This window comes from Cheilinus undulatus, linkage group 18 (assembly GCF_018320785.1).
Source record: "Cheilinus undulatus linkage group 18, ASM1832078v1, whole genome shotgun sequence".
NCBI classification, from domain to species: domain Eukaryota; kingdom Metazoa; phylum Chordata; class Actinopteri; order Labriformes; family Labridae; genus Cheilinus; species Cheilinus undulatus.
In genome coordinates this window covers 10133507-10147313 of record NC_054882.1, presented here as the reverse complement: position 1 = coordinate 10147313, position 13807 = coordinate 10133507, and the positions used below count along the sequence as shown (strand labels likewise).

Genomic DNA, 13807 nt, shown 5'->3' with positions numbered 1-13807 from the left:
TGAAGCAATTGTTTAAATTGCTCTTAAATTCAGTGGCTAATTTTTTTCTTCTTGATTTCAGGCGTCATTAAAGGAAGGTGAAAAATTGCAGGACAACCTGCAGGAGGCACTTTCTCACAAACAATTTCTCACAGACTGTCTGATTCCAGAATTGTTAGGGAAACTGGAGAGAGATGGTTCAGAGAGTCTAAAAAAGGCAGACACATTGAAGACTTCTCTGAGCAAAAAACTAAAGGTATTTGAAATCTGAAAATGGATTTATTTATCCTATTTAATACATGTTATGCTAAAAAGGGGAGTTACTTTGTTTTGATTAACACCATTTCTATCCTGTCATTTAAGGACCTTGATGAAAAGAGTAAACAGAAGCTGCCTGGTAAAAAAGAGGAGACAAAGACATCTGTTGTGGCACCAGCACGGAAAAAGAGCTCACCTGAGAAAAAGCCTCAGGCTAGACTACAGAAAAGCAGCTCTTTAACAGAAAAATTGTCATCTGATGGTGCTGAATTGGCAGTTTCAGCTGACGTGCAAACAGCGTCTAAAACATCAGCACCTACTGTAACAGCTGGTTTGGCGCAAACCAGAAATGAACAACCAAAAAAGAAAACTCCAAGTCCAACAAATGCTTCCAAGGCACAGGTTAAAAGTTCAAAACCAGATACTAAATCTGAGCTGATCAAGCCTGAGATAAGTAAAACTACTCTCAAAGAAGAATTACCAATCCAGAAGGTCATGGAGCAGACTGCATCTGCTGTTGGTGAAAAAACTACACCTGTACCACCTAGGAAAAAGTCCAAGACTTCAACTGCTGCCACTGAGTCTGGACAAACTAAGGTAGAGCCTGATGTTATGAAAAGTACAACTGCTCAAGTGTCACAGAAAGAATTGACAGGAACTGCACCCAAGGAAGAAAGAAAGAAAATAGCAACTATTGTTCTAGATGCTGAAACAGCTGCTTCAGAAAGTGAGATTTTACCACCCAAGCGAAAGTCTAAAACTAAGGATACAAAACCATCTGAGGCTGACAAGTCAGAAGATAACAAGTCAGAACCTGATGGAATGAAGTCCTCTTCAACCCCACAGGGTGGCCCAGAACCAACAGAAACTATTGTTGTAAAAGAAACTGAGCTTTCTGCAACAAAACGCTCAAAGGGTACAAAGCTCTCCCCAGAACATGCTGCCAAGGAAGTAACAGAGACCAAGTTGATAACTGAAACTGCTGTTGAGGAAGAACCAAAGAATATAGCAACAATAATTCTTGATGAACCGGAGACATCCACTAGTCTCACAGTTACATCTGAAGTTGTACCCCCGCGGAGGAAGGCAAAGGGTACAGAGGTTTCCACAGTTCCAGAGAGAGAACAAAATCAGTTGATACCACCCAAGAGAAAATCAAAGGGTTCTGAACTCCCTCTTAAATCTGCTGACCCTGTTGAACCACAGGAAAGAGAAGAGCTAGAAGGTCAGAAACTTAAAGGTCCTGCTGACCAAAATAAAACTGTTGTTTCTGAAGAAGCAAAGATGGTACCAGCTAGAAGAAAGACAAAGAATGGTGAACCTTTGACAACTTCTAAGACAGTAACTCCAATTGAATTACCTGATGTAGAAAGCAAACAAACCAAAAAGGAACTTAATCTAAAGTCTTCTACTACAGAGGTAGTAACAGGACCACCTAAAAAGACCGATGCAGACAAAGGAAAGCTTTCACCAACCAAAAGAAAGTCAAAAGGTGAAAAATTGTCTCAAAAGATGGAAACATCCGTGGTGGATGAAAGCGGCACTCAGAAAACTGAGGCTGCTGTTGTGCAGGAAACTATTGATGAACTGATCAGGAAATCCAAGGAGGAGCTTGAAAGCAAACTGCCCACTTCAACTGAAGAGTTCATCACAGTTGTAACTGAGAAGATTGTCATCAAAGGAGAGCTTGAGGGTGATGTCACTGATGCCATGGTGGAAGAGACTAAAGTAATACCTATTCAGAGGAGGTCTAAGGAAAGTCCAGACAGTCAGAAACCATCATCTGAAGAGGTCATCAAACGACTGACTGAGACTGCTGTTAGAGGAGAGGGTCTGAAAATCTCCCCGAAACCTGTAACTGTTGAGCTGAAAACTGCCAAGGTAGATGCTGAAAGTCAGAGGCAAACTAGATCTCCAGGAGCAATCACAACAACACCAGAGAGTCAGAAAAGTGAGGCTGCTCTTGTACAGGAAACTATTGATGAACTTGTCAAGAAGTCCAAGGAGGAGCTTGAAAGCACACTGCCCACTTCAGCTGAAGAGTTCATCACAGTTGTAACTGAGAACATTGTCATCAAAGGTGGGCTTGAGGGTGATGTCACAGATGCCATAGTGGAAGAGACTAAAGTAATTCCAATCCAGAGGAGGTCAAAGCAAGGCCCAGAGAGTCAGAGACCAACACCATCAGAGGAGGCTGTCAAGAGACTGACTGAGACTGCTGTTAGAGGAGAGGGTATGAAACTTTCCCAGAAACCTGGTACTGTTGAGCTGAAAACTGCCAAGGTAGATGCTGAAAGTCAGAGGCAAACTGCATCTCCAGGCGGGGTCACAACACTATCTGAAATCACAAAAACCACAACTGAGATTCAGCAGCGATATCTGGTCCTCGATCTGCCTGAGATGGGGTCCACCCAGATAAGTCAGAGGATGGCATATAAACCAGAGAAAGAGCCTGTGGCAGGAACTGAAAGTAAACCATCCACTACAGCTGAAGAGTTCATCACAGTTGTAACTGAAAAGATTGTCATCAAAGGAGAGCTTGAGGGTGATGTCACTGATGCCATAGTGGAAGAGACTAAGGTAATTCCAATCCAGAGGAGGCCGAAGCAAGGCCCAGACAGTCAGAGACCAATGCCATCAGAGGAGGTTGTCAAGAGACTGACTGAGACTGCTGTTAGAGGAGAGGGTATGAAACTCTCCCAGAAACCTGAGCTGAAAACTGCCAAGGTAGATGCTGAAAGTCAGAGGCAAACTAGATCTCCAGGAGCAGTCACAACAACACCAGAGAGTCAGAAAAGTGAGGCTGCTCTTGTACAAGAAAATATTGATGAGCAGGTGAAGAAGTCCAAGGAGGAGCTTGAAAGCAAACTGCCCACTTCCGCTGAAGAGTTCATCACAGTTGTCACTGAGAACATTGTCATCAAAGGTGGGCTTGAGGGTGATGTCACTGATGCCGTAGTGGAAAAGACTAAAGTAATTCCAATCCAAAGGAGATCAAAGAAAGGTCCAGACAGTCAAAAAACAACACCATCAGAGGAGGTTGTCAAGAGACTGACTGAGACTGCTGTTAGAGGAGAGGGTATGAAACTTTCCCCGAAACCTGGTACTGTTGAGCTGAAAACTGCCAAGGTAGATTCTGAAAGTCAGAGGCAAACTAGATCTCCAGGAGCAGTCACAACAGCACCAGAGAGTCAGAAAAGTGAGGCTGCTCTTGTACAGGAAACTACTGATGAACTTGTCAAGAAGTCCAGGGAGGAGCTTGAAAGCAAACTGCCCACTTCTGCAGAAGAGTTCATCACAGTTGTAACTGAGAACATTGTCATCAAAGGTGGGCTTGAGGGTGATGTCACTGATGCGGTAGTGGAAGAGACTAAAGTAATTCCAATCCTGAGGAGATCAAAGAAAGGCCCAGACAGTCAAAAAACAACACCATCAGAGGAGGTTGTCAAGAGACTGACTGAGACTGCTGTTAGAGGAGAGGGTATGAAACTTTCCCAGAAACCTGGAACTGTTGAACTGAAAACTGCCAAGGTAGATGCTGAAAGTCAGAGGCAAACTAGATCTCCAGGAGCAGTCACAACAACACCAGAGAGTCAGAAAAGTGAGGCTGCTCTTGTACAGGAAACTATTGATGAACTTGTCAAGAAGTCCAAGGAGGAGCTTGAAAGCAAACTGCCCACTTCAGCTGAAGAGTTCATCACAGTTGTAACTGAGAACATTGTCATCAAAGGTGGGCTTGAGGGTGATGTCACTGATGCCATAGTGGAAGAGACTAAAGTAATTCCAATCCAGAGGAGGTCAAAGCAAGGCCCAGATAGTCAGAGACCAACACCATCAGAGGAGGCTGTCAAGAGACTGACTGAGACTGCTGTTAGAGGAGAGGGTATGAAACTTTCCCAGAAACCTGGTACTGTTGAGCTGAAAACTGCCAAGGTAGATGCTGAAAGTCAGAGGCAAACTGCATCTCCAGGTGGGGTCACAACACTATCTGAAATCACAAAAACCACAACTGAGATTCAGCAGCGATATCTGGTCCTCGATCTGCCTGAGATGGGGTCCACCCAGATAAGTCAGAGGATGGCATATAAACCAGAGAAAGAGCCTGTGGCAGGAACTGAAAGTAAACCATCCACTACAGCTGAAGAGTTCATCACAGTTGTAACTGAAAAGATTGTCATCAAAGGAGAGCTTGAGGGTGATGTCACTGATGCCATAGTGGAAGAGACTAAAGTAATTCCAATCCAGAGGAGGCCGAAGCAAGGCCCAGACAGTCAGAGACCAATGCCATCAGAGGAGGTTGTCAAGAGACTGACTGAGACTGCTGTTAGAGGAGAGGGTATGAAACTCTCCCAGAAACCTGAGCTGAAAACTGCCAAGGTAGATGCTGAAAGTCAGAGGCAAACTAGATCTCCAGGAGCAATCACAACAACACCAGAGAGTCAGAAAAGTGAGGCTGCTCTTGTACAAGAAAATATTGATGAGCAGGTGAAGAAGTCCAAGGAGGAGCTTGAAAGCACACTGCCCACTTCCGCTGAAGAGTTCATCACAATTGTCACTGAGAACATTGTCATCAAAGGTGGGCTTGAGGGTGATGTCACTGATGCCGTAGTGGAAAAGACTAAAGTAATTCCAATCCAAAGGAGATCAAAGAAAGGTCCAGACAGTCAAAAAACAACACCATCAGAGGAGGTTGTCAAGAGACTGACTGATACTGCTGTTAGAGGAGAGGGTATGAAACTTTCCCAGAAACCTGGAACTGTTGAACTGAAAACTGCCAAGGTAGATGCTGAAAGTCAGAGGCAAACTAGATCTCCAGGAGCAATCACAACAACACCAGAGAGTCAGAAAAGTGAGGCTGCTCTTGTACAGGAAACTATTGATGAACTTGTCAAGACGTCCAAGGAGGAGCTTGAAAGCACACTGCCCACTTCAGCTGAAGAGTTCATCACAGTTGTAACTGAGAACATTGTCATCAAAGGTGGGCTTGAGGGTGATGTCACTGATGCCGTAGTTGAAGAGACTAAAGTAATTCCAATCCAGAGGAGATCAAAGAAAGGTCCAGAAAGTCAAAAAACAACACCATCAGAGGAGGTTGTCAAGAGACTGACTGAGACTGCTGTTAGAGGAGAGGGTATGAAACTTTCCCAGAAACCTGGAACTGTTGAGCTGAAAACTGCCAAGGTAGATGCTGAAAGTCAGAGGCAAACTAGATCTCCAGGAGCAGTCACAACAATACCAGAGAGTCAGAAAAGTGAGGCTGCTCTTGTACAAGAAACTATTGATGAGCAGGTGAAGAAGTCCAAGGAGGAGCTTGAAAGCAAACTGCCCACTTCAGCTGAAGAGTTCATCACAGTTGTCACTGAGAAAATTGTCATCAAAGGTGGGCTTGAGGGTGATGTCACTGATGCGGTAGTGGAAGAGACTAAAGTAATTCCAATCCAAAGGAGATCAAAGAAAGGTCCAGACAGTCAAAAAACAACACCATCAGAGGAGGTTGTCAAGAGACTGACTGAGACTGCTGTTAGAGGAGAGGGTATGAAACTTTCCCCGAAACCTGGTACTGTTGAGCTGAAAACTGCCAAGGTAGATGCTGAAAGTCAGAGGCAAACTAGATCTCCAGGAGCAATCACAACAACACCAGAATGTCAGAAAAGTGAGGCTGCTCTTGTACAAGAAACTATTGTTGAGCAGGTGAAGAAGTCCAAGGAGGAGCTTGAAAGCACACTGCCCACTTCAGCTGAGGAGTTCATCACAGTTGTAACTGAGAACATTGTCATCAAAGGTGGGCTTGAGGGTGATGTCACTGATGCCATAGTGGAAGAGACTAAAGTAATTCCAATCCAGACGAGGTCAAAGCAAGGCCCAGACAGTCACAGACCAACACCATCAGAGGACGTTGTCAAGAGACTGACTGAGACTGCTGTTAGAGGAGAGGGTATGAAACTTTCCCAGAAACCCGGAACTGTTGAGCTGAAAACTGCCAAGGTAGATGCTGAAAGTCAGAGGCAAACTAGATCTCCAGGAGCAATCACAACAACACCAGAGAGTCAGAAAAGTGAGGCTGCTCTTGTACAAGAAACTATTGATGAGCAGGTGAAGAAGTCCAAGGAGGAGCTTGAAAGCAAACTGCCCACTTCAGCTGAAGAGTTCATCACAGTTGTAACTGAGAACATTGTCATCAAAGGTGGGCTTGAGGGTGATGTCACTGATGCGGTAGTGGAAGAGACTAAAGTAATTCCAATCCTGAGGAGGTCAAAGCAAGGTCCAGACAGTCAGAGACCAACACCATCAGAGGAGGTTGTCAAGAGACTGACTGAGACTGCTGTTAGAGGAGAGGGTATGAAACTTTCCCCGAAACCTGGAACTGCTGAGCTGAAAACTGCCAAGGTAGATGCTGAAAGTCAGAGGCAAACTAGATCTCCAGGAGCAATCACAACAACACCAGAGAGTCAGAAAAGTGAGGCTGCTTTTGTACAAGAAAGTACCGATGAGCTTGTCAAGAAGACCAAGGAGGAGCTTGAAAGCACACGGCCCACTTCAGCTGAAGAGTTCATCACAGTTGTAACTGAGAACACTGTCATCAAAGGTGGGCTTGAGGGTGATGTCACTGACGCTGTAGCAGAAGAGACTAAAGTAATTCCAATCCAGAGGAGATCAAAGAAAGGTCCAGACAGTCAAAAAACAACACCATCAGAGGAGGTTGTCAAGAGACTGACTGAGACTGCTGTTAGAGGAGAGGGTATGAAACTTTCCCAGAAACCTGGAACTGTTGAGCTGAAAACTGCCAAGGTAGATGCTGAAAGTCAGAGGCAAACTAGATCTCCAGGAGCAGTCACAACAGCACCAGAGAGTCAGAAAAGTGAGGCTGCTCTTGTACAAGAAAGTATTGATGATCTGGTGAAGAAGTCCAAGGAGGAGCTTGAAAGCAAACTGCCCACTTCAGCTGAAGAGTTCATCACAGTTGTCACTGAGAACATTGTCATCAAAGGTGGGCTTGAGGGTGATGTCACTGATGCCGTAGTTGAAGAGACAAAAGTAATTCCAATCCAGACGAGGTCAAAGCAAGGTCCAGAAAGTCAAAAAACAACACCATCAGAGGAGGTTGTCAAGAGACTGACTGAGACTGCTGTTAGAGGAGAGGGTATGAAACTTTCCCAGAAACCTGGAACTGTTGAGCTGAAAACTGCCAAGGTAGATGCTGAAAGTCAGAGGCAAACTAGATCTCCAGGAGTAATCACAACAACACCAAAGAGTCAGAAAAGTGAGGCTGCTCTCGTACAAGAAACTATTGATGAGCTTGTCAAGAAGTCCAAGGAGGAGCTTGAAAGCACACTGCCCACTTCAGCTGAAGAGTTCATCACAGTTGTCACTGAGAAAATTGTCATCAAAGGTGGGCTTGAGGGTGATGTCACTGACGCTGTAGCAGAAGAGACTAAAGTAATTCCAATCCAGAGGAGATCAAAGAAAGGCCCAGACAGTCAGAAAACAACACCATCAGAGGAGGTTGTCAAGAGACTGACTGAGACTGCTGTTAGAGGAGAGGGTATGAAACTTTCCCAGAAACCTGGAACTGTTGAACTGAAAACTGCCAAGGTAGATGCTGAAAGTCAGAGGCAAACTAGATCTCCAGGAGCAATCACAACAACACCAGAATGTCAGAAAAGTGAGGCTGCTCTTGTACAAGAAACTATTGTTGAGCAGGTGAAGAAGTCCAAGGAGGAGCTTGAAAGCACACTGCCCACTTCAGCTGAGGAGTTCATCACAGTTGTAACTGAGAACATTGTCATCAAAGGTGGGCTTGAGGGTGATGTCACTGATGCCGTAGTTGAAGAGACTAAAGTAATTCCAATCCAGAGGAGGTCAAAGCAAGGCCCAGACAGTCAGAGACCAACACCATCAGAGGAGGTTGTCAAAAGATTAACTGAGACTGCTTCTAGAGAAATTCATAGACAACCAAAAGTTGAACCTGATAAGAACAGGCAACCTGCTCTCAAGGATGACAGTCCAGTTAGTAAGATGCTAACTCTTGAGGTCAGTGGAACCATTCAAGAACTCCCAGGAAAAAAAGTGGCCACATTTATTCTGGACACGCCTGACAGTCTTGTACAGATAGTTGATACTAAACCATTGATCAGCAGCGAGGGTAAACCTCTTGCCTCTCCTGTGCTATTGAAGGCTGATACCACTTCAAGGCAATCACCTGGAAAAGTGGGTACAAAACCTCTACATTCTGAAGTACAGGAGACAAAAGACAGATCTACAGAAGCCCTGGAACCAACCACCACCAAGTCAACGGAAAAAGGCTTGAGTTTAATTTCTCAAACCCAACCACCTACTTTGCCAAGGTGTACTGACAAACCTCAAGAGGCAGGTATTGTGGATAACCTAACACAAAACACAGCTGAGCTTCAGCAGAGATATTTGGTTCTTGATCTGCCTGAGATGGGGTCCACCCAGATAAGTCAGAGGATGGCATCTAAACCAAATAAAGAGCCTGTGGCAGGAACTGAAAGTAAACCATCCAATGCAGCTGAAGAGTTCATCACAGTTGTAACTGAAAAGATTGTCATCAAAGGTGGGCTTGAGGGTGATGTCACTGATGCTGTAGCAGAAGAGACTAAAGTAATTCCAATCCAGAGGAGATCAAAGAAAGGTCCAGACAGTCAAAAAACAACACCATCAGAGGAGGTTGTCAAGAGACTGACTGAGACTGCTGTTAGAGGAGAGGGTATGAAACTTTCCCAGAAACCTGGAACTGCTGAGCTGAAAACTGCCAAGGTAGATGCTGAAAGTCAGAGGCAAACTAGATCTCCAGGAGCAATCACAACAACACCAGAGAGTCAGAAAAGTGAGGCTGCTTTTGTACAAGAAAGTACCGATGAGCTTGTCAAGAAGTCCAAGGAGGAGCTTGAAAGCACACGGCCCACTTCAGCTGAAGAGTTCATCACAGTTGTAACTGAGAACACTGTCATCAAAGGTGGGCTTGAGGGTGATGTCACTGACGCTGTAGCAGAAGAGACTAAAGTAATTCCAATCCAGAGGAGATCAAAGAAAGGTCCAGACAGTCAAAAAACAACACCATCAGAGGAGGTTGTCAAGAGACTGACTGAGACTGCTGTTAGAGGAGAGGGTATGAAACTTTCCCAGAAACCTGGAACTGTTGAGCTGAAAACTGCCAAGGTAGATGCTGAAAGTCAGAGGCAAACTAGATCTCCAGGAGCAGTCACAACAGCACCAGAGAGTCAGAAAAGTGAGGCTGCTCTTGTACAAGAAAGTATTGATGATCTGGTGAAGAAGTCCAAGGAGGAGCTTGAAAGCACACGGCCCACTTCAGCTGAAGAGTTCATCACAGTTGTCACTGAGAACATTGTCATCAAAGGTGGGCTTGAGGGTGATGTCACTGATGCCGTAGTTGAAGAGACAAAAGTAATTCCAATCCAGACGAGGTCAAAGCAAGGTCCAGAAAGTCAAAAAACAACACCATCAGAGGAGGTTGTCAAGAGACTGACTGAGACTGCTGTTAGAGGAGAGGGTATGAAACTTTCCCAGAAACCTGGAACTGTTGAGCTGAAAACTGCCAAGGTAGATGCTGAAAGTCAGAGGCAAACTAGATCTCCAGGAGTAATCACAACAACACCAAAGAGTCAGAAAAGTGAGGCTGCTCTCGTACAAGAAACTATTGATGAGCTTGTCAAGAAGTCCAAGGAGGAGCTTGAAAGCACACTGCCCACTTCAGCTGAAGAGTTCATCACAGTTGTCACTGAGAAAATTGTCATCAAAGGTGGGCTTGAGGGTGATGTCACTGACGCTGTAGCAGAAGAGACTAAAGTAATTCCAATCCAGAGGAGATCAAAGAAAGGCCCAGACAGTCAGAAAACAACACCATCAGAGGAGGTTGTCAAGAGACTGACTGAGACTGCTGTTAGAGGAGAGGGTATGAAACTTTCCCAGAAACCTGGAACTGTTGAACTGAAAACTGCCAAGGTAGATGCTGAAAGTCAGAGGCAAACTAGATCTCCAGGAGCAATCACAACAACACCAGAGAGTCAGAAAAGTGAGGCTGCTCTTGTACAGGAAACTATTGATGATCTGGTGAAGAAGTCCAAGGAGGAGCTTGAAAGCAAACTGCCCACTTCAGCTGAAGAGTTCATCACAGTTGTCACTGAGAACATTGTCATCAAAGGTGGGCTTGAGGGTGATGTCACTGATGCGGTAGTGGAAGAGACTAAATTAATTCCAATCCAGAGGAGGTCAAAGCAAGGCCCAGACAGTCAGAAAACAACACCATCAGAGGAGGTTGTCAAGAGACTGACTGAGACTGCTGTTAGAGGAGAGGGTATGAAACTTTCCCCGAAACCTGGTACTGTTGAGCTGAAAACTGCCAAGGTAGATGCTGAAAGTCAGAGGCAAACTAGATCTCCAGGAGCAATCACAACAACACCAGAGAGTCAGAAAAGTGAGGCTGCTCTTGTACAAGAAACTATTGATGATCTGGTGAAGAAGTCCAAGGAGGAGCTTGAAAGCAAACTGCCCACTTCAGCTGAAGAGTTCATCACAGTTGTCACTGAGAAAATTGTCATCAAAGGTGGGCTTGAGGGTGATGTCACTGATGCCGTAGTTGAAGAGACTAAAGTAATTCCAATCCAGACGAGGTCAAAGCAAGGTCCAGAAAGTCAAAAAACAACACCATCAGAGGAGGTTGTCAAGAGACTGACTGATACTGCTGTTAGAGGAGAGGGTATGAAACTTTCCCAGAAACCTGGAACTGTTGAACTGAAAACTGCCAAGGTAGATGCTGAAAGTCAGAGGCAAACTAGATCTCCAGGAGCAATCACAACAACACCAGAGAGTCAGAAAAGTGAGGCTGCTCTTGTACAGGAAACTATTGATGATCTGGTGAAGAAGTCCAAGGAGGAGCTTGAAAGCAAACTGCCCACTTCAGCTGAAGAGTTCATCACAGTTGTCACTGAGAAAATTGTCATCAAAGGTGGGCTTGAGGGTGATGTCACTGATGCCGTAGCAGAAGAGACTAAAGTAATTCCAATCCAGAGGAGGTTAAAGAATTGCCCAGACAGTCAGAGACCAACACCATCAGAGGAGGTTGTCAAGAGACTGACTGAGACTGCTGCTAGAGGAGAGGGTATGAATCTCTCCCAGAAACCTGACCAAACTGAAGTACCAACACCTGAGACTAAAGCTGCGGAGGAGAGCCCGGTTAAAGTTGAGGATATCCAGATGAAGCATGAAGTTCGTGTCCTACAGCTTGATGTACCTGCTGGCAAGACGCAGACGAAAGACGCATTTGTTTCAGGAGGAGACGAACCAAGGATAGACAATGTTCAGAGTGATAAACTACCAGAGACCAAAGGTACTTTAACTGCTGATATAACTGTAGAGAAAGGTGCTGTTCAAGTGACAACAATAAAATTGCAGGAAAGGAACATTGAAAATAAAAACAGCGCTCTGAAGGACTCTACTCAACCAACTGCGCCAAATTCACAACAATTGCAACCACGTGAGACAGAGACAGAAATCATTGAATTAAGCTTATATGAGCAAGATAAAGCAACGCCAAGCCAAGCTGGAGCCAAAACCAAACTTTTTAAAACCACACAGGACAGACCTGCAGTGGCAAAAGGGATGCAGATGGAGCATCCTGAAGTACCAATGCTTGGTATGACTGATGAACCTTTTGGCTTTGATGAAACTGGTAAAAGGTTTAGGATGGAAAAAGTCCAGATGGGGCCTGAGGTGCAAATCCTAGAGCTGGACATAATGACGGGTCAAGATGACAAGGAAACATCCATCACAATAGCGAAAGAGCCTAGAGCAAATATAGTTCAAACAAGTACAGAGCGTGAAATGAAAGAGAAACCTGTCAGTATGAAGACAATCCAGAAGGAGGCAAAAATCCCTGGTTTAAGCTCATCTGAAGGTGAAAAGTTGAAATCCAGCCCAAGAGTAACAAAGGAAAAAATCAAAACAACTCAGGATAAGGATGAACTTACCCCTGATGTGCAGCCTGACAAATCTACAGTTAAAACAGTGACAGTACAAGTGCAAGAAACCATCACCCAACCCCTCTCTGGGCCCAGTTTGGTACCAGGAGTCCAAACAGAGAGAGAAATAAAAGATGTAGTGGAAAAGAAACAAGAACTGAAAGATAGGGAGAAAAGTATAACTCAGAAGGAGGGAAAGGAAAAAATGGACAAAATGGAAACCCAACCAACGGCAACAACCACAACCAGTGGAGAAGTGAGGCTTCATTCGCCACAGGTAAGACATGGCAAGGAATGGTCTTTAAAATGTCATATACGATATAGTTTTATAACTTCTGCAGTAATGTTGAATAGATTAATGCATCATCAACATCAATACCTTCAGCAGAGGATATTTTTACTATAGCTGTCAAACAGTCAAATGTTAAATTCCAAGTAATGGTCAATTCCAATCACATTTTAACTGCATTTTTGAAAAATTTGATTATCTTGCATATTAAAACACACAATCTTATGTGCCCTTATGGTAGCTTTTCTAGCAAGCCTGGAACTTAAGTGACTTTCCAGGATCTTTAAGGATAAAATCTTTACCAGTAACTCCAACATTGAACCTCTTTTTTATTCGTTTTGGATCGTCTCTGTCACTAGCTTAGCATTAGCCACCATAATGTTTTCCCGAAAAGGATGTTTAATGGGCTGTTGCATCTTTAGTCATGCTTTGCAAAACAGTCCATGTGTATATACTTGGAAACTGAAGGAGACAGCCTGAACCAGGCCCTGAATGGCTCATAATGGAGAGAAAAGGAGACAGAGAGCCTGTGATGTGGCCCTCTGTATCTCTGCAGACAGGAATTACTTTGAAATATGGCTCACAATCAGTCAATATAAAACAGCACATGACTTTTTTTGTAAACGTGAATATTTTGAAGACTTTCTGTCACAGCATGATTATTTTTTTACTATTTTTGGTCCTCAATAGATGGGAAAACAGCTCTGCAGAAAAATCATTGTTTATAGCGTGTCTTTATTTTTCTAGTGTGTCTTTATAGCCCCATAACTTTTCAAAAGATCAAGTGACATTACTTCAGCACATATATTCTTAAAGCTCAGGTTGTCCTGAAAAATAGGATGGTTACAGCTTGACTACACACCCCAAGGTTGGTGTTTTACAAGCTTCTCAAATAATTTGTGCTTTGCTATGCTTTTATTTTGTAATCTGTACTGTCTTTAGCATGACTACTTTACGTCTTGTTTGGATAAAAACTACTTTTATTTTGAAAGAACTCAAGGAGCTTCTGGTAGATCAAAGATGAGGGCGTTACCCTATGCACATAGTTACTACAGGTGGAGAAACAGATTTTTGATATTGCAGGGTGCTAATGCTGACAGCCCTACATATTACCGTTTCACAACAGACTGAGTATCCAGAGAGAGTGAGAGACACAGAGAGCAAAAAAACAGCTAATGAAAACAGAGATAATTACAGAGTTTTCTTGCTCCAGGGAACCACCATGTGTACATTCTGTATTATTTACAGTCACACTCATTTGCACTTGCTTTCAAATATTCCC

At 44.1% G+C, this 13807-nt stretch overlaps 1 protein-coding gene across 5 annotated transcripts in view; it reads left to right on the top strand.

The window, feature by feature from the left end:
* The first annotated feature begins 670 nt into the window (after window positions 1–670).
* LOC121525903 (microtubule-associated protein futsch-like) overlaps window positions 671–13807 on the top strand; it is a 32861-nt gene continuing 19724 nt past the window's right edge. For 4 of the 5 annotated variants that reach the window (XM_041812106.1, XM_041812110.1, XM_041812105.1 and 1 more), the window contains exon 1: window positions 671–12513. In XM_041812106.1, coding sequence (XP_041668040.1) covers window positions 733–12513 — 11781 coding nt within the window. In that variant the 5' untranslated portion in view covers window positions 671–732. The remainder of the gene's footprint in view (window positions 12514–13807) is intronic. The other variant, XM_041812109.1, reaches the window with a different exon arrangement.